Here is a 19,363-nt window from a genome sequence, read left to right as displayed (position 1 = left end):
CTGGCCTCCAAAGGCACCAGGAATACGCATGGTACGCAGACATACACTAAGGAAAAATATCAATAAATATAAAATTAAAAAGTTAAAGAAAATTTAAAATAAATAAAAATAAACAGTCTTTAAAAAAATGAAATTGAAGTTATATAAGGAGAAATCCTACTTGGCTAAAGTTCAGAAACAAAGTCCTGCTGGCCTGTGATGGAGGGTGAGAGGAGGGCTAGAGGTGGAGGCCTGATTCCCATACGGTAAAAGAAAAAGTGATGTCTCTGTGAGTTTGAGGGCAGCCTGGTCTACACAGTGAGTTCTGGGACAGCCAGAGCTACACAAAGAAACCCTGTCTTGGAAAAAAAAAAACAACACCAAAAACCAAAAACCAAACCAAAACAAACAAAACAAAAAGAAAGAAAGAAAGAAAGAAAGAAAGAAAGAAAGAAAGAAAGAAAGAAAGAAAGAAAAAGAAAGGAAAAGAAAAGGAAAAACATGAAGGAGAGCATGAAAAAAAAAAGTGAGCTTCCATTTCCCTTGCCCATGACCCTGGTCTCTCATGCTGCTCTATCTGCCCTGGATCTTTTCCCTCAATGCCAATTTATGACCCTTCCACTCTAGACAGACCTTGATAGCCCCAAACCCTTAGCAATTCTAGGTGGGACTTGCTTAGGATGGGAATGTCCATGCTAACCTGGACACTAACATCTAACTAAGGTGCTTCTTTCCTAGCCTTCCTTCCCTGCCCAGGGTTTCCGTGAGAGGGTCTTCCATAGCGAAGTTGATACAAATCACATGGCTGTTACCCCACAGCACAGGGCTTTTTGACCTTGGCTCCACTGCCATTTTGGACTGGATAGTTCTCTGTGGTGGAGCTATTCAGCAGATGTAAGGTGATCAATCGTATCCCTAGCCAGTTCCTCCTGGATACCAGTAGTATCCATCAAGTGGTTCTGATAACCAGGATAGTCTTTGGACACTATCAAATGTCCCCGAGATATCAAAATCCCTGCTTTTGATGTAACAGTCTATCTCACTTATCCACAGAAACAGGGTCTTCAATTTGGAGCTATTTATATGGACAATAGATCTTTCAGAGTCTGATCAGTGTGCTGACCGACTGCTGACTCCTTCCTGGAATGTTATTAAAATGACATCAGATATGAGGTCAGGCTTGCCCAGGTAGCAGTGAGGCTCTGCGCTCAGTCGACTGTTTTCTTTCATCCAGCAGCTCTTAGGTTGAAGCCCTAGTCTCACATGTGACTGTATTTGGAGATGGGTTCATTAAGGAGTTCACTAAGCTTAAATGAAGCCATGAGGTAGGGTCTTGGTCTGACAACTGTGGGCTTGTTAGAAGAGGAAGAGACACTGATGGAGGGTCCGTATCCTCACACACAGGGGAAAATCTGTGGGCAGACATACAGGAAACCACAGCAGTAGGAGAGGACTCAGTAGTTACCAATGCTGTCTGCCTTTGATCTTGTACTCTGGCCTCCAGAACGGTGAGAAAATTAGCCTGTTGTCTAAGATGGCACCTGCAGGATTTTGTGGTGATGGTTTAAGCTGATTAACACAGGCATTCAATGCACTTCCAGGGAAAGAGGCAGCATCTGTGACCTGGAGCCCTGAAGTAGCCTTGAATCAAGAGGTTTACAGGACCTGAGGGAGAGAGCGTTGCCCACCAAAACAAGAAGGGAGGGATGTTGTAGTTTTGAAATTTTTTAAATTTATTACAAAAATTATTCACTTTGTACCCCAGCTGTAGCCCCCTCCCTCATCCCTTCCCAATCCTGCTCTCCCTCCCTCTTCTCCCATGCCCCTTCCCCAGTCTGCTGATAGGGGAAGTCCTTCTCTCCTTCCATCTGACCCTAGCTTATCAGGTCTCATCAGGACTGTCTACATTGTCCTCCTCTGTAGCCTGGTAAGGCTGTTCCTCCCTCAGAAGGAGATGATCAAAGAGCCATGTCAGAGACAGCCCCTGTTCCCCTTACTAGTGTACCCACTTGGACACTGAGCTACCATGCTACATCTGTGCAGGAGTTCTCGGTTATATCCAAGAATGGTCCTTGGTTGGAGTACCAGTCTCAGAAAACACGCCTGGGCCCAGATATTTTTGATTCTGTTGCTCTGTTTGTGAAGCTCCAGTCCCCTCCAGGTCTTTCTATCTTTCCCTTCGTTCATAAGATTCTCTGAACTCTGCCCAAAGTTTGGTCAGCATCTGCTTTAATACCCTGCTGGGTAGAGTCTTTCAGAGGCCCTCTGTGGTAGGCTCCTGTCTTGTTCCTTGTTTTCACCTTCTTCCGACATCTATCCCATTTGCCTTTCTGGATGAGGATTGAACATCTTACCCAGGGTCCTCCTTCATGCTTAGCTTCTTTAGGTGTACAGATTTTAGTATATTTATCCTATATAATATGTCTAATATCCACTTATAAGTGAGTATATACCATGTGTGTCTTTCTGTTTCTGGGATACCTTACTCAGGATGATCTTTTCTGGTTCCCACCGTTTGCCTGCAAATTTCATGACTTCCTTGTTTTTAATTGCTGAGTAGTTTTCCATTGTGTAAATGTACCACAATTTTTTGTATCCATTTCTCAACTGAGGGACATCTGAGTTGTTTCCAGATTCTGGCTGTTATGAATAAAGCTGCTACGAACATGGTTGAGCAAATGTCCTTGTTGTGTACTTGAGCATATTTTGGATATATGCTTAGGAATGTTGTAGTTTTAGTGAAATAACTATTAATCATTGATACAGATAATAAGTCCCTCATTTGACCAGCCCTGAGAATCCCCAGGCCCTCTTCAGTTCAAGCTTCCAAAGTCATGGTCCTTTACCCACCTCTTCTACCTCAGGAACCCTCCATATTTTGGTTGTATGATTTTTTTTTTCTAAATTAAGCATTGAAATCTTTGTGGGGTGGGGGTCAGGGATGTGTCCAAAGTTTTGTGTTGAAATATCCGTTGAAATACCCCTGACAATTGAGAATTTTACATGTCTTGCAGTTTCATTCTCAGCATTTCTGAATGACAAGACCGGTGGAAAAGCTGGGCATAGTGGCGGACACTCAGAATTCTGGGTTGGGGAGGCTGAAGTAGGAGAATATTAGCTTAAGGACAGTCTGGGCTATTAGGCCCTGCTTGTCTCCAGGAAGTGGGTAGGGTAAGGGTAGGGGTAACAGTAGAGAACAGAGGACAGGCATTCTGACTGGATGGACAGAGTAGAGAATAATCATGGATATTGTTATCTCAACAACAAAACAACTGGATATCTGCTATGTAATTGTTCCTTGGCACTGTGGCTCTTTTTTCCTAAGACTTAAGGGAAGGAAGGACAGTTGTTATTCTGTGGGGTATCTGTTTTTCCGGTGAGACAAGAGGGCCCTTTGACCTATATTCATGTCAACACTTGTTCGGTCTGAGAATCTCAAAAGTAGGCATTCATGATGACATGGAAATGGTGAACCAGTTTCCTTTGACCCATTTATGGAACAAGAATGGTCATAAAGAGAATCAAAACCCTCCAGGCTTCATCTCAGTGGTGGGGGCTGGCTCTTGAGGTTTGGATTCACCATGTAAGCAGCATCCTGGAGTCAGGGCTGTGGTTGAGATGGTGGGTCAGATGTCTCTCCATCCCTCCACCACTACACTGTCCTTCTCAAATCTCCTCTAACCAGGGATACTCCAATTGGAAGCCTCCAATTTGTTCATGCTTCCTAAGTTATTTCAAGCCCATCCTTAGTGACACACTTCCTAAGTTTGACCCAAAAGCTCTATCATCTGGAGATTAAGTATTCAATCATTGGAGTCTATGGGTGTGTGTGTGGCATTCTTACTTACACAACCATGACACAATACATTTTTTTTTTTTAATCATAGAGCTTTAACTTCACTTATCATGGTGAGGAGGTTACAGATATGAAGATAGGAGTCTCAGAAAGAACATGCATGATGGGGTCAAAGAAAAACTCTCGGGCATGGCTTCTCACTGCCCATCTTGAGTCCCATCAACCCCCTCCCAGGTCTCCTATTATTAAGCACCGGCAACAATGGCCACATTTTAGATCAAAGAAGATGCTGTTTCCTCCCCCTTCCCTAGTAGCATCGCTTGTAGTCTTTCCCCAGACAACCCCCTCATTCTTGCCTTCCAGCCCCCAGCCTCACCCCTGCTCTCAATCTAACACCCTAAGATTTCAGCTTCCTCCAGGATGGATTCTCTGAGCCACTTGGGTGAGGTCAGAGCCTCCTTCTAAGCTCCCCAAGACATTGCAAATTCCTTCTTCGTATCCTCAATACTCCTTGCCGGAATTGTTTCACCTCTGCCTTCCTTGCCAGTTGATAAACCCAGGTAAAATTTGTCAAAAACGACATTCCAAAGGGTCCGGCATGATTGCTGGAACATGGTAGGAAGTCAGGAATACGAATTGCATGATTCAATGCAGGACTGTGCCAGGAAACAGGAGGTACTTCCAAGAGTGACTCCATGTATTCAGAACACAGAATTACTTAAACGAAGGCATGTATTCTTCTCCCCACGTGGTGAGCACAAGAGGAAGCACATGAGAAAGGGCATGGCTGGAGAAACAACGTGCAAGGGAGGCAATGAGATGGATGACGGGAGGCCCAGGAAAGGCATGTTTAAGGGAAGGGACTTGCTGTCATTTGCTGTTCATTATCTTGATACTATGTTCATTGCTTAGTACTATGAAAGGACTTTATAACAGATGACGGCTCTCCTGGCTCAAATGTTCTGCAGCTCCACTCCTCCTACTACACAATAACTTTCAGCATCAGGGCTGCCTAGATACATGTACTAAGCATGGATTCCTGAACCGTTGTCAGATCCCATCAGAGTCTGTGGAGTGGATTTGGGGAGCTACAAGATAATGTACTCGTCAGTAATATTTTATTTTTGTCCTCATCCAAAATGTTTTTAATTTTTAATATTGGTGGTGGTGGTGGGGAAAGGGGGGAAGTTGGGGAGAAGAGAGGGATTACATTATTTCCTCTTCTATGTCTTCTCTGCAACTCCTCCCACCCCCACCAGGTGAGAATTTTAAAAGATGTATATATTTTTATTTTATGTGTATGAGCGTTTTGCCTTCATGTATGTCGGTACACCGTGTACATGCAATGCCTTCAGGCCGGGAGAGGTTGTTAGATCCCTGGAAGTTGGAGTTACAGACACGTGTGAGCTGTGGATGCTGGGAAACTGAACCCAGGTCTGCTGGAAGAGCGGCAAGTTCTCTTAACCGCTAAGCCACCTCTCCATCCAGGAATGAGCTTTCGTAATGAACATCTACGAAAGGATGGGTGGTGTCTACTGTGTCTCTCATGCATCATCCAAACTTAGCCCAGTTCAGGCTCATTAGGTGGTTCTAGGTGGGTGAATGAGTGAATGGATTCAAGGCAGAAAAATGCTCATAACTTAGCTGGAGGCAGGAAGGGGACTATCACCTTCTTATGTTTGGTCATGTTCTTTCCCCTTCTTGGACAAATACCCTAATAGTAAGTGGAGCAATGGGATTTCCACAAGTTCTTCCTGCCTTCATCATCCACAGTACGAGAAACCCCACCCCACCCCAGCTTCCTGGCTCCCAGAAAGGGGGGTAGAAAATTGACACAAAAATCAGCTACAAGCCAGAGATTAGTTGTCAGTTTTAATAGGAGGGGCAGAGTCAAACAGTTTAGAGAAACGTATAAAAAACAAACAAACCTTTAACTTTTTGCTGGAACATGTTATGGTTTGTGCATAGCACATACATATTAAAAAATAGAAGCATCACATTTCACAAGCACATGACTGAACAGCTTCTGGATTTCCTACCTACTGTCCTTGAGGACAGTTCTGCACCAGGGCCCAACCTGAGGTCCTTAACCATGAAGACAAGGTGAGCTGTTGTCTGAGGCTGGGGTTTCAGTAGTTCATGAGGTAAACAAAAATGGTTCTGTATGGGCTATCTGCATGCTGCCCTAGAGTCAGGATCTGGTTGGGGGTAGCCATTCTCCTCCTGTTCCAGGAAGAGGCTCTCTTCACTCAGATATAAGCGTAGGCTGGAGTATTTCTGTAGATTCTAGCCTTGTCCCCATCATTCCTATCTCTGGTGTTTTTCAGTGACATGAGTGGCTGGTTCATTGCGGAGAGGGAGGGTAGGAGTAACTCATTCAGACCCATTGTACAGAGGAATAGTCACTTGTTCTGTGCCTTGGAGCTTTTCTTAGGGGAAAACAGGACAGAAAATCGTATGAGGTTTCTAGCTTAGCTCTGTACAGAAGAAGGGACAGAAGAGAATCTCAGAAGAGATGCTCTACTAGAGTCTTGGGGAATGCTAACCACAAGTGATAACTGTGTTTGCCCCAACAACCACAGCACTAGTGACAAAGGGAATGGGCATCATGGACTCTTCAGTGCTCTTCCTTCCTCAAAACTCACAGAGTAAAAGTCTGGAGAATCTGTGATCTTAGGACAAGAAAGGGGGATGGAGGCCATATGAGAAAAACACCAAACTTCAGAAGCTAGGACTGGGGACAGGATGGAATTTTGGGTCTGGGCTGTTCCTCCAGAGATAAGCTTATATGTCTAAAAAGGAGACGGGTTGTACTCTGATTCAGATGACAAGAGAAAAAAAAACATTCTTAAACCTTAGAACGGTTGTGACCAAGGGCTTGGAGCAATGTGTGAGGATACATTTATTTGTTGGAGAAACTGTGGGATGCGGCAGAGTCCGGGAAGGATGATGACTGGGTATTAATTATCAGGTTGCCTACAGTCTTCCAAGGGAAGGTCAAAATGTATCGGAAGTAGGGGGCAAAAAGGTGTCGTGAGGCAGTGGAACAACGAGATATTTTGCCTGCCTGTCTCTGCACCACATGTATGCAGTGTCCGCTTGGAGCCAGGAGTGTGTGTGTGTGTGGGGGGGATTGCGGATGAATTGTGGCCATCTTGTGGGTACTAGGAACTGAACCCAGGTCCTCTGAAAGAGCACCAAGTGCTTTTAGCCACTGAGTCAGCGCCCAGCCTGGCTCCCATTAATTTCTGTAACACACATACCTGTGAGAGAATTACTGACAACAGTCTCAGGGAGGGCGGGTGACCAAATAGGAAGGGACAGGACCCCCTTGCCTCCCAGCCCCACTAGCCTCCTACTCCTGTGCACAGTAGCAGGAGAGAAGGGATCAGCAGCAGTTCTCACTGATTTTTGTTTTTTTTTCTGCTTCTGCCCTTTACCTTGCCTGTGGATAGGGTCTGACTTGTGTCATGCCTAAGTCACTTCAGGCCAAAGAGAAACAAACCTCCTAAGAGAATTTTTTTACATGAAAAAAAGTTGAAAGTATCAACCATGCATTGAATGGATATGGCAAAATCCCCGGGATAGCTAGAGATCCCAGCTTCTCCTGGCTGATGTCAGTTATAGGAAATCCCCATGCCTGCGTTGCTACGAGGCTGGTGAACACCGGGCCCGCTCTATCCAGGGACTCTGTAGCTTCTCTTTCTTACCCCAAACATGAAAAATGGGAGTGGACATTTGATGAAACTCCTTGTCAGGATTTGAGCAGCTTCAAGAGCCTCAACAAAGAGACAGGAAAGATCTAGCAGCCCAGGGTCTTGCAGCCCAGGGTCTTCATTGGCTTAGGGGATGGGAACATAAAGATCTAGAAAGGAAGACTGGAAGAGGGGGGAAATAAAGGAAGAAGGGAGGCTGGTGGTTGACTGTTTTGAGCCTTGAAACGTTTTATCCTATCCCTATAGTAGTCCTCCAGGCCCAGCCATCATAGCCTTACAGTTCCACCAGGAATGAACACCCATGGAATACCACGCGACCCCATTTCTGACAAGCCTTGTAGCAAGATTGATGATAACTGGGAAAGTTGTCTCAAAAGAACGTGGCTTTCTCCTTCCCAGATGGCTTGAACTTCAACGTCCCAGCAGTTAAGAAGGACCAATTTTTCTCCCTTGGATGCCTGATCCAAGACTTGGTTCTTTCATCCAAAGCTTGAGGTCCACATGGTTGAACTCATACCATCTGTTAACTCTTATCTCATCTAGGTCTGGCCTTTTCTTCTTCATCTATCATATGTCTGCCCTGACACTTTCAGGGCAAAGGAGGAAGCCAGAGTGATGTCTGTCTTTTGCCTTGCCAACCCGCATCTTCAGCTCAGAATCCCTGAGTCTATATCTGTCTATATGTGCATCTACGAATAGAGAGGTATGTTGAAGACGGAGGTATTTGCAACAGATGAGAGATTGTCTTGCAGGTCAGGGCTCCCAAGAGTGGCAGAGGGTGTCAGGTCATTTTGTAACATATGCTGAAAATATTTGTGCACTGATATGGCTCTCTCTGGTGTCAGATTTAGGAACATTCCAACAGTTCAGGAATCTGCAGGCTCTAGGCAGACCACATTTATAGTCTCTCGGGGAACCTCGGTTTAAAATACTCTCAAAGGACAAGAGGCAAGAAGGCATTGTAGAGCAAGGAGCCGCTTCAGCTTGGCTGCCTGAATCCTGGGATTATGGCGTCTTTCCTACTGTAGCGAGAAAGAGGTGCACACACTGGAGGTCAGAGCACCCACATCCAGGCGGCATTGTGTATGTAAGATTAGGACGAGTGAGGAGGAAGTGAGAGTATCGGGTGAGAACTTGGGCGAGTTTCCTGGACATACTTGGAGAGGGATCACCATGGCAAGTCCAAAGCCTCTGGACTTCCTTCATGCCCTAATTTGCACACCGCCCTTCCTTGCCAGGGAGGTTGCCATTATTAGGATCCTTGTCATCTGAAGTTAAAATAAGACCTGGTTCAAAGTGAGGAAACGTTATGGGCAGGCAGCCTGGTGCTGGCCCGTTCTTGGAGCCACTCACAGCTTGAGTGGCAGAATGGCTCTCTACAGAACATCCAGTCCCTCTGCTTCCATAGCTCTCCCCAATGGCCCCAGACACTTTTCTATTACTTTTTTCCAAGGAGAGGATCCCCTTATCTCCCAGCTTCCTTAGCAATGCATCATAGCATTCCCTTGGCACGGAACGAGCGTGGAGTTCAGGGTGCCAGGTTGCCTTTTTTTCCCTACTCTACAGTCAGATTTTACACCCCCCCCCCACTTTCCTCCCTATACATTAAAGACAGCCACTCGCTGTCAGTCGGGCAACTGAAGCGATTCAACACCACCGGATGGATAGATGATCAGAAAAAGGCAGAATGTGGCACACCTCAGGCAGATCCGTGCAGCGACGATGTCAGGAGAGAGAACCTCAATATTCTGAAGCACCTTTGCTCTGAGAATCTACACAAGTATGTACAGGTGTGCACCCCGTCTTGGCTTTTTCTTATGCGCGGGGCTGCCTGCCACAAGTATCTTCTGCCCTGTCTCTGCTCAGGTGAGGTGGAAGCACAGGATCCGTTCTGAGACGTCAGCTGTAACCCCTCAGCCACTTGGGTTACACGCCATGCAGTCCAGTAGCCAAGGCCAACTTATCTCTTTGGGCACAAGATAAGCCAGGCTCAGAAGTCACAGGACTCCAGCAGAATTGTTCTCTTGTGTAAAATCCCAACAGAAAAGACGCCGCCACCGTCACCCTGTGCGTGAGTCTTCACCCATGGGTCCTTATATCCTGGGGAGGAAGTGAGTGACAGTCATGATTGGGGACACCTTGCTGCCCCGCTTTACCCGTCCGTGTTTGCTCAGGGCAATGTAGGCCCCTCTGTAGAGGTCTGACTCGTAGGCGTTGTAGTTGTTCGGAAGGAGGGTTTCTCTGAATTTGCATTCCTCTTGGAAGCTGGGCTGTGAAGATGAACAGACAACAGAGACCCGATGGTGAGTAAGAAGTGCCAACACACCAGCTGAGCCGCTCGGGAGAGGCCTTTCTGCCGAGTCCCTTCCCTTTGTGGAAACACTACCCCAGGGTATAAGCTGCAAGGAGGGGAAATGTGTGAGAGATTCGAAGGAGAGCCACTTGAGAGGCATCATGGTTCCTCCTCACTTGCCCTCTGACATCAGGATGGAGCTAAGGCCAGGGACACAAATGGGTGACATCTGAGTCCTGTGGGGAGGGCAAGTAGACCGCCCCCCGACCTCCAGGTGGGGATGCTTTCTACCAAGGCCTCAAGTGAGAATGTGTTCTATCCCCAGGAGGGATCAGGGAGGATGGCACTGAGCGATTTCAAGCCTAGGGTGAGAGGTGGTTTGGCGGAGCAGGATGGAGACTCAGAGCTCCACTCCGTGACTTTTCTACTTCCTGATAGTGTGGCTTGGGCAGGCTCCTCTCCTCAGAACCTCAGCTCTCCTTCATGCAAACTGGGCGGGTGCCAGGGAGCTGGTGGGGAAGTGGGTGGAGGGGCAGAGGAACAAACGAGCTGTAGAGTCCTTCCCAGTATTGTCTCTTTCCAGAGTCTGTGGCCCCTTAAAAAAAAAAAAAAAAGACTTCTTCTCAGTTTTGACTTTGAGCCCAGAAGGTGAGTGGAGCTTCATAACTCACACCATTCTCTGGGGCCACATGGGATCTGAGAAAGTAGCATTTGTTTTTAATAGGGGGGAAAAAACCTTGGGAAAGGGAATTGGGCAGAGAGCTGTAGAGGAAGTTGCCTTGTCCCCTTCTGGCTACCATGGGGGCATGTGCACACCCGCACACGCTCATGTACACACACACACACACACACACACACACACACACACACACACACCAGCAACCGCAGCTCAATGGCTTCTCCCTGGTACTGGAGACGTCGTCCTTTGGCTTTGGAAAGAAGTCTGTGCACCTAGCTTCACCAGCAGTGGGGACACATGGGGGGGGGTGTATTATCCCTTCATGTTGCTATTTTGAGGTGAGAGCCCACCATCAGTATTCTAGAGCCCTTGGCGAAGATGCCTCTAACAGCAGTTAAAGAGCAACTGAATCCTATGGACATGTATTTATTTCCCGGTAGACTCCAAGCCCGCTGGGATAAGGATCCTAGGAATCAATGGTCAGATTTGAGAGAGAAAGTTATTTGATACTGTAACTGGTGAGGGTTCAAAGACTAGGTTCTTAGTGGGTTTTTTTGTTTGTTTGTTTGTTTGTTTTGGTGCATAGTGTCATTACCTCTGGATAGAACAATTCAGTGTCTGCTAGAAATTTTTCTTTTAATGAAGGTAAGTCACGATCAGCAATTCTTCTCTTAGATCTTGACGTTACATTCCCACGTGTGTACGAAAGTAGGCACAGCACCTTTTTAATAGCATGAATCCCACACGGTCCATCTCCATTAGGAGGGGAGCAGTAGTCTCAACTAGGACCGAGCTGCCCTGTGGGGTGCTATAAGCCATGAAAAGAAAACCTTTTACACCTTGACACTGGACTGTCTCGGAGACATATTTATTTACAGGTGGAGATGCTCAGTTTGAATCCATGTTTTGCAGAGGACTAGGGTTTGAGTCCCAGCACCCGCATGGTAGCCCACATCTGTGTGTAACTCTGGTTCCAGCGGATCCAATACCCTCCTCTGGCCTCTGAGGGCATCAGGCACACAGGTAGTTCACAGAAGTATATGCAGGCAAAGCTCTCACACACATAAAATTTAAAGACACATCAAACCTCTGTAGTGTGACTTTTTTTTTAACACTACCTGTACGTATGCTCACGTCATACAGGTTATTCCCGGAATGGTCCACAAGAAACTGCTCACACAGGTTGCCTTTCAGGAGGAACTCATGGGCATCAAGACAATGGCAGGGGTGAGATTTAAGTTCTGTGGTAATTTTTCCTTTTTTCCCCCCTCCTTCTTATCTACCCACATAAGCAACTTATTTAAAACAGTAAAGGAGCTCAGGATACAAACTGGGCCAGGAAGTGGAAGGAAGAGCTTTATCAGAAGCGGTGGTCTCTCTCCATGACGCGGCCCCCTCCACCCACCTGCTTTCCCTCTGTTCTAACTATGTGTGTTCCGGAGAGGAACTCACCCAGCCGGTTTCCAGGAGAATTTATTTCTGATCTGGGTGGTGGTTAAGGGAGGGTTTTTATGTGTTGTTTGCAAACTGGTAAGAGGAAATCAAACCTTAGGGCAGAGAGCAGAGCAGAGTAGGGGAAGAGGAATGGGGAGGAGCTGAGCCACTGGGCTGAGGACTACGGGCATTGCTCACATCCCATTGTCTAGAATGAGTCCAGTTAAGAGGCAGCATTTTTGAAAACATCTGCATCATTGTGGGGGCATATACAGATTGCCATGCATTTCCAAGCATTCTGTACCCCTAGGGTCAACCGACCATGGACCAATAATATTTGAAAAAAAGATTGTGTCTGTGTGGAACATGCACAGACTTTTTATACGGTAATAAATTGTTTCCTAAAAAACCCCTAGTGTAGTAGCTATTTATGTAGCCTCTGCATTAAGTGTGAAAGCAATCAGACGGTGAGTTTAAGTGTCTAAGAGGATGCACATAGCTCATATGAAAAAGCATTTTTTTTAAATGAGGCACTTTGGCCCCTGGAGATTTGGGGGTCCATGGAGCTCCTGGAACCAGCTCCCTGGGGAATATCAAGAGAGGATACAATTCACTTTGTTCTCTGCTTCGCAGACATTTTGGCAGGGTCATGCTGGGGGGAAACCCAGGGTTTTGTGCTCTGGACCAGGTCCCAACCACACACCCCAGCCCTGCTCATCAGATTTTGATTTTTCAAGTCTGTCCCAATCCCCCAGCCTTTTTTCTTTTAAGTTGACTGCTCTTGTTTCCATCCTATCCTCTCTCTCCAGCCTATCTTCTATCCCTGGCCTTCCCAGCACTCTCTACAAACATAAAATGGAAACAAAAAGTTCATATTCTTTAGGAGCCTCCCCTCAGTCCCCCATCCTCCAGGACATTCAGGTGACATGAACGTGACATGACGTCATCATGATACAGTTCCCTGAAGGCACTGATGCATCATCTCCAGGCTTCTGGCTGATGGCGTTTTCCACAGGACTGTGGCAGTGCTTAGGGCCCAGCCTCTCTGTTGCCTTCATCACGCCCCTGGGCTCTGAGTCCTCATGGCTCAGGAACACTGGTTCTTTGGCTTGGTGAGAAAGGCCCCCAGCCAAGCGGACACCGTGTTAATAAAATCAGCCACCGTATATTATTACTTGAACAAATGAAAATAATTCCACCAGATCACATTTCCTGGGCCTGCCACTCTCAGGCACCAGCGTGACAATGTCTTGAATTCCATGTTAGGGCTAAGCGCAACCAAATCCATTTAAAAAGAAGTAGCCTTCCCCTCCCCTAGTGCAAAGGCGCTGTACAAAGTAAAAGCAGCCCAAGGGTGTTTGGGTAAAATACCTCTGGTAGAAATGGTCCCAAAAGTTGGAGAGGCAACTACCACACCCAGTCCCTTGTCTATATGTGGAGCTAAGCTACCTCTGTCTTTAACAATCTTTATCCTGAATGTGCTGTGGCCACATGACCCTATTGCTCCCAGTCATATGAGGAGAGGGGACAGAAGTGAGGTGAGTGTGTGTGGTGGGGTGAAGTCAGCCTCGTGGTTTGCATGTCACTGTACTCCTATTGATTAGAAGTAGGTAAACATGGAATAACTCCTTCAAAGTGCAACACGTGTTTTTCTCAATCAATGGACAGCCACAGAAACAACTCCAGGAGGGGCTCCAGGATGGCTTTCTGGATTTTAACGGAACTGAGCATGTTGGGTTCACTCATTCTGCTCCACTCTATGCCCACCATAGCAAAAATCCAGGCTTAGAGAAGCTGCAGCGGCTCTGCCCAAACTAAATCCAGCAACTAGAGAGCAGGACTGGGCAGCCATGGGAACTCTGGTCTCAGTCTGTCCTGCCTCGTGCATTTCCCCCACGGGCTTTCTGGGTGCTGTCTGCAGAGCCTAGAGATGTACGTAGCTGCAACTGGGGAAAGGGACAGAGCCAGAGACGGTAGACCCCATGTGTCTCTGTCTGCAATGGGAGGCTAAAGACCAAGTGCTCCTCCGGGACTCTGCTGGACAGTGTTTATCACCAAAAACCACTCAGGTAGGCGTTGCCATCTCAGTAAAGGAGGGCTGCTTATGTCACCAGCGGAGAGAGCCTAAAATAATGTTTAGGTTCTGGTATCCCTTTGTCTGAAAGAAGGAAGACCATGTCTAGGTAGCTTTTCTTTGCCCCTATTACCCCACCACTTGACGGCTGCCTTTTCCTCCTCATCAGCCCCCCTCCCCTCCCACCCCATGAGAAATGCCATTTAGAGGTGACAGCAGCTGATCTACTGAGGGTGGAGGCAGCTCAGGGGGCTTAAAGGGAAATAGTGTGAATGAAATCACCACCCAGCAGGAGTCTTCCTGGCTCCTCGGATCAGTTGGCAATTGTTTTTTTAGACTGTGATAACTGCTGCTGAGTGGTGGAGGGCGGGAGGGGAGGGGCTGGTTGTTCAGGAGCATCTGGTCCCCAGCCACACACAAAGCATCAGGTGGCCTAGCTGGGCCAGTGCTGTCCAGCCTACCCCACTCCCTGGCCTTAGGGCCTAGGACGAGGATCTTTAACCTGGAGCACATGCTCCCAGGATATGGAGACAAGGGGGTCTTCTCTCAGAGACGTCCCCCTTCTCCCCAACAACTGCTGTTTAGTGGGCACTCCAGATCCCTTTAGAACCATTGTCTTGATGAGCCTGGGGGCTCCCACACCTCAGAGAGATTCGCTACAGTGAGGGGGTCTACCCCTTGGGAACATTTTCTCTGATAGCCAAAATGTATGTTCCCGGTCCTCAGCCTGTCTTAGAACCAGAGATTTCAAGTGGGCTGTGGATGTATTTACCCTGTGTTTGTGACCCTCTCCCTTGCCGTTACCAAATTCTTTACTAACTGAGAAAAAAAAAATCTGTTAATTAAGGCGGCACAAGTGTTTATATAATTTGAGCTTCTGGCAGATTTGCCTGCTAAAATGACCATGCAGAGTCCTAGAGCCAGCTGCCTCAGACCTCCTGGCTGGTGGGATTCTGAATACCACGGAGAAGAAGCTCTTTGGGGGCCTGGAGAGATGACTCAGAGGTTAAGAGCGCTGGTTGTTCTTCCAAAGGTCCTGAGTTCAATTTTCAGCAACCGCATGGCGGCTCACAACCATCTATAATGAGACCTGGTGCTCTCTTCTGGCCTGCAGGCTCACATGCGGGCAGAATATTGTATAAATGTTCTACGACATTCTGTATTGTATAACATTCCGTATTATTTGTTTATTGTATAAATAATAAATGAATAAGAGAAGTCCTTTGGAGGACTCACTCCGTAAGAAGGCATGAACAGCCTGTTCCACCAAGGCCTCAGGTACCCACAGGCTGTTTGCTGCACTGCCACTTTCCCAGAGAGTAGTATGACCAACATCTGAGAGTTTCCCGTCTAAGCCTTGTCTTCTCCTGCTGCTCTGGGAGCTGTATTGCCCTAGGCACAACTGACATGATTCCTTGTTCTCCCCAGGTTATAGAGCCTGGTAGCAGCCACACCTATCTGAGCCTGAAAAAAAAAACACCTCATAACCTAAAGACAAAACAAAACAGAAATGGAGCTCTGAGCCAGCCAGACTGACAGTCTGCACCCCGCTGTGCCGAGCCTCTGAAGCAGGTACTGGAAACCCATATATCTAACAGGTCACAAAGTGAGGGCTGTGCATGGGTGTCCACAAAACTGCGCTGGAGAGGCACTGATTTTAGCCCACAGCTCGAACCAACCTTGAGACCCTTGCTTTAAAGGCTGGGAAGCAGAGACTCTCTGACTAGCTTGTTCTTGTGTTTTCCAGACCTCCTTTGCTGGGAGATTTTCCCGGGAACTCAGCGCTTGTTGCAGGTCCGAAGTTCCCTTTCTCACCCTCATCTTGTCCCCTCTAAGAGACAGAGGAATGGGCCCTACAATCTGCCTCTAGTGTATCCGAGGCTCCTTTCCCTGTAGCCACTGTTTCCTCCTCCTCTTCCTTTTTGGTACTAGGGCCTAGCACATACTAGGTAAGCATTCTAACATTTAGCAAGTCTGGATTTTTTTTTTATTTCTGTCAAAAGACCTCTTAGTTGTATCAACTTCACAAAATATATTTTTTCTAACAGATTTTGAAATAGGTCAAGTTGCAGGCCAGAGGCCTGGGAGTGAGTCGCTCAGAGAAAGCACAGCTTTTAGCAGACACATTCAATACTCTCCCTTACATCAGAGGGCCAGAATTTGCCTCTCAGCCTTCACCCTCCCACAGAGATTTATGGTTCAGAGAAAGGGGTCAGGCTCAATGCCTGCTGGGAAGTATGACTGAGGAAGATCAGAGAGTAAGAGAGGGGCGAGACCCAGTGCCTGCTAGGAAGGATGGCCGAGGAAGATATTAGCATAGACATTGGGATCCAAGACTAGAGGATGGAAAACTCAGGGTAGAGCTTCTGAAGACACTAATAATGAGGCTTCCTGCAGCACTCCAGTAGACACTCCTGGAGGGGTGTCATGGGGGCAGCTCACCAGGCTGACCCACAGGCCTGCCTTTCTGGACCTCTCCAGTTCAGCTACTCAGACCTGACAGGGAGCTTAAATGTCAGCTTTATGTCAGAATGCAAGCTTCCCCACCCAAGAGCTCTCTGAACTCTGGCTTATTTAAGGGCAAAGGTCCTGGCAGGAGGGAGAACTACAGGCCTGTACAGAAGCTTCACCATGAAACAGGGGAAGCATGAGTTTCAACGCACCTGGCCAGCAAGGGTGCCGTTCACAGCCCTTCACTCTTCTTTACAAAAACAAAGCACCCCCCCAAAAAAAACCCCCAAAAATCCTCAACTCTCAGTGTTGTGTGTGTGTGTTGTTTTCTTTCTTCTACTTCTTCCTCTCTCTCTCTCTGTCTCTCTCTGTCTCTGTCTCTCTTTCTCTCTCTCTTGGTTTTTTTTTAAGACAGGGTTTCTGTGTATAGCCTTGGCTGTCCTGGACGAACTTTGTAGACCAGGCTGGCCTCGAACCTCTGCCTTCCCGAGTGCTGGGATTACAGGCTCACACGCCGTGCCTGGCTGTGTTGTTTTCACCGGCGTAAACTCCAAGGCTCAGGCAGCCCCGAGCCTTCTGCCTCCAGAGGAACTCACCGTCGTGTACAGTCTTCCTTTCCTGTTCATAGCAATGAAGAGGGCACTTTTCACACCGAAGAGGCTTACCACTCCCCGCTCTACCGTAGAAATTTCCAGCAGGCCTGACAAGGGAACAGAGGACACACACTCGAACTCAGGTACACTAAAGGGAGGGCTCAGGTCCTGAGCCATCCAGCCGACCCCCTTCTCCTAGAAGCTCAGCCTCTCCATCACTTCTGCACTTCAACTCTCCAATCTTACAGCATCCCTTCCCCGCACTAGCTGCATCCTGTCGCATCCCGGTAGCACATTCAGTTCTAACATGGGAAAGCTTTACATCGGAACTAGGGATCGCCATGGACCCTGAAACATCTGTTTAAGATTATTAGCTTTGAATCTGGGCTTTCAGTGAACCTGTCACTTGAGGTGCTTGACTTGGGTGAAAAAGAATGGGGGCTCAGTGGTAGAGTACTTGCATGGATTTCCCTGGCTCCCTTGGTTTACTTCTCAGGGAAACACACACACACACACACTCACATGCACACATGCACGCATGCACGCACATCAATCAATCAATTTTGATTATCATTATTTAATGTCTACTCTACATGCTTCGACTCGCTTTGCAAACACTGGCTACACTGAGCTGGATGGCTTCTCTGGGACCCTACAGCCCTTACCCTCCTTTGGTTGGAAGACTGTGCATGCAGGCACCTAACGTGAGAGGAAGCGTGGTGAAAAGGATGTGTTTTAGATGGGCATTTTTCAGACCCCCTTGCCCTTCCCTTCCAAAGAGGACGGCTGAATAGGAATGTGTGGGTTTAACTAGGATGGAATATTGTCACTTATCTCCCCTACCAGTAAGGCTATCGCTTTCCAGGCTGATGGTTCCCAGTGGTCTTTCCGGGCCAGAGATGGACCACTGATACTAGAGTAATTAGGACCACTGATGGAGTTACCTGGGATGATGGCTGCAGACACCAGGATGCATAGGTCTGAGCCTACTGAGCTCGCACCTCTTCCTGGGCAGGGCAGGGTGGGATCAAGCCATCTCAACGGTGCCCAGCACATGTTCCCTTTAGAGCGCAGACCCACCCACCAGCACAAGGCCCCTTCATCTCTTGACACTGTGCCCAAGCCAGCAAGCACCCCAGATGTCTGCCAGGGACACTCACTGTAGGGGTTCTCCTCATGTGTCCCGCTGATCCGGCCGTCGGGGGGCACCTGGAGGTGGAAGCCGATGCCCACGTTGCAGTAGAGTCTCCGCTGCCTCTTGATGCCCACCAAGTAGCCACTCTCCCAATTCACGCCGGAAATCTCTCCAGCTAGCCCAGCTCGAGACCTGGATAAGAGGGTGCCCCAGCCTCTGGAGTCCAGCAGTGTGCCGTTGGCGCGGGCGCCAGCAGGTGAGGGCACCACCATGCCCACTAGGACGCCTAAGAAGAAGAGAGCCTGCAGCGTGCCCTGAGCACGTCCTGCTCCCCGGGACATAGTGATGAACAGCCTCTGTCCCAGGGCCATCCACCTTGCCTCTCAGGCACGTGGTCAGAATTAATGGCCCTAAAAATACCGCCCTTCTTGTTTTTCTCCCCTCGGCATGGCGGCAGGGGCTTATTTTTGGAAGGCAGATGAAGGCTGCTGACATGAAACCAAAGCCTGCTTCAGGCACTCGGGTTGAGAGCAGAGGGACCCAGGCTGAGCTGTGGCCGGTAGGGACCATGGCTTGGGGACGCTCTCTAGCCGGCTTGCGGCGCTCCGTCCCAAGGTGATTCTATTTGATTTGACTTATCATTATAGTTCAGTAACCTGGCCCTCCCCTCCACCCATCACCACCCTGACGTCAGCGGGCCCAGCTCACTTACCCAGGGCTGTAACATTAACCTGCTCCTGGGCCTGGCTGCCTCCCCAGACCCCCACCACCCTCCCCACTCCCCAGGGATTCTGACAGCCACTGTCATTCCAACTATGAGGCAGGAATGAAGTTAGGAGAGAGCATCTCTGCGGGAGGGTGGAGCTGGCTGGGGGCCCAGGGAAGAGGGAGGCAGGAGGCACCCAGGACCCAAATTGGGCAGCAGTCCTTGGCCTCACTGCACTGGCTTCCTTATTTAGAGGGCAAAGGGTAAAGATGGGGAAGACGTGGTGGCAGGTGATGATGGTGGCCTACAAGTGACTCTCAAGACCTATTCATGGAAAGAGCTCATGGCTGAGGAGGGCCCTTCTACCAGGACCATGCAGATTCTCTACTGGGCATATGGGAGACGGGTTGTTCAGCAAAATGAAGACTGTGGAGGCAGGGAGGGATGGGGTCACCTTCTCCTCCTCCTCATGGTTCTGGCCATGGCTTTCATCCAGAGGTGAAAGTG

General features: G+C 48.2%; 1 protein-coding gene across 1 annotated transcript; it reads right to left on the bottom strand.

Moving 5' to 3' along the window:
* Window positions 1-9,191: 9,191 nt before the first annotated feature.
* Fgf6 (fibroblast growth factor 6) lies at window positions 9,192-18,565 on the bottom strand. Its single transcript, XM_021637042.1, has 3 exons — window positions 18,176-18,565; window positions 17,019-17,122; window positions 9,192-9,761 (listed from the first exon to the last, which is right to left on the bottom strand). The coding sequence occupies exons 1-3, from the start codon at window positions 18,519-18,521 to the stop codon at window positions 9,585-9,587; spliced, it is 627 nt and encodes a 208-aa protein (XP_021492717.1). The 5' UTR covers window positions 18,522-18,565; the 3' UTR covers window positions 9,192-9,584.
* Between the last annotated feature and the right edge of the window lie 798 nt (window positions 18,566-19,363).

This window comes from Meriones unguiculatus, chromosome 5 (assembly GCF_030254825.1).
Source record: "Meriones unguiculatus strain TT.TT164.6M chromosome 5, Bangor_MerUng_6.1, whole genome shotgun sequence".
Taxonomy (NCBI): domain Eukaryota; kingdom Metazoa; phylum Chordata; class Mammalia; order Rodentia; family Muridae; genus Meriones; species Meriones unguiculatus.
Note: the sequence above shows the minus strand (reverse complement) of the source record. Positions and strands in the feature narration are given on the sequence as shown.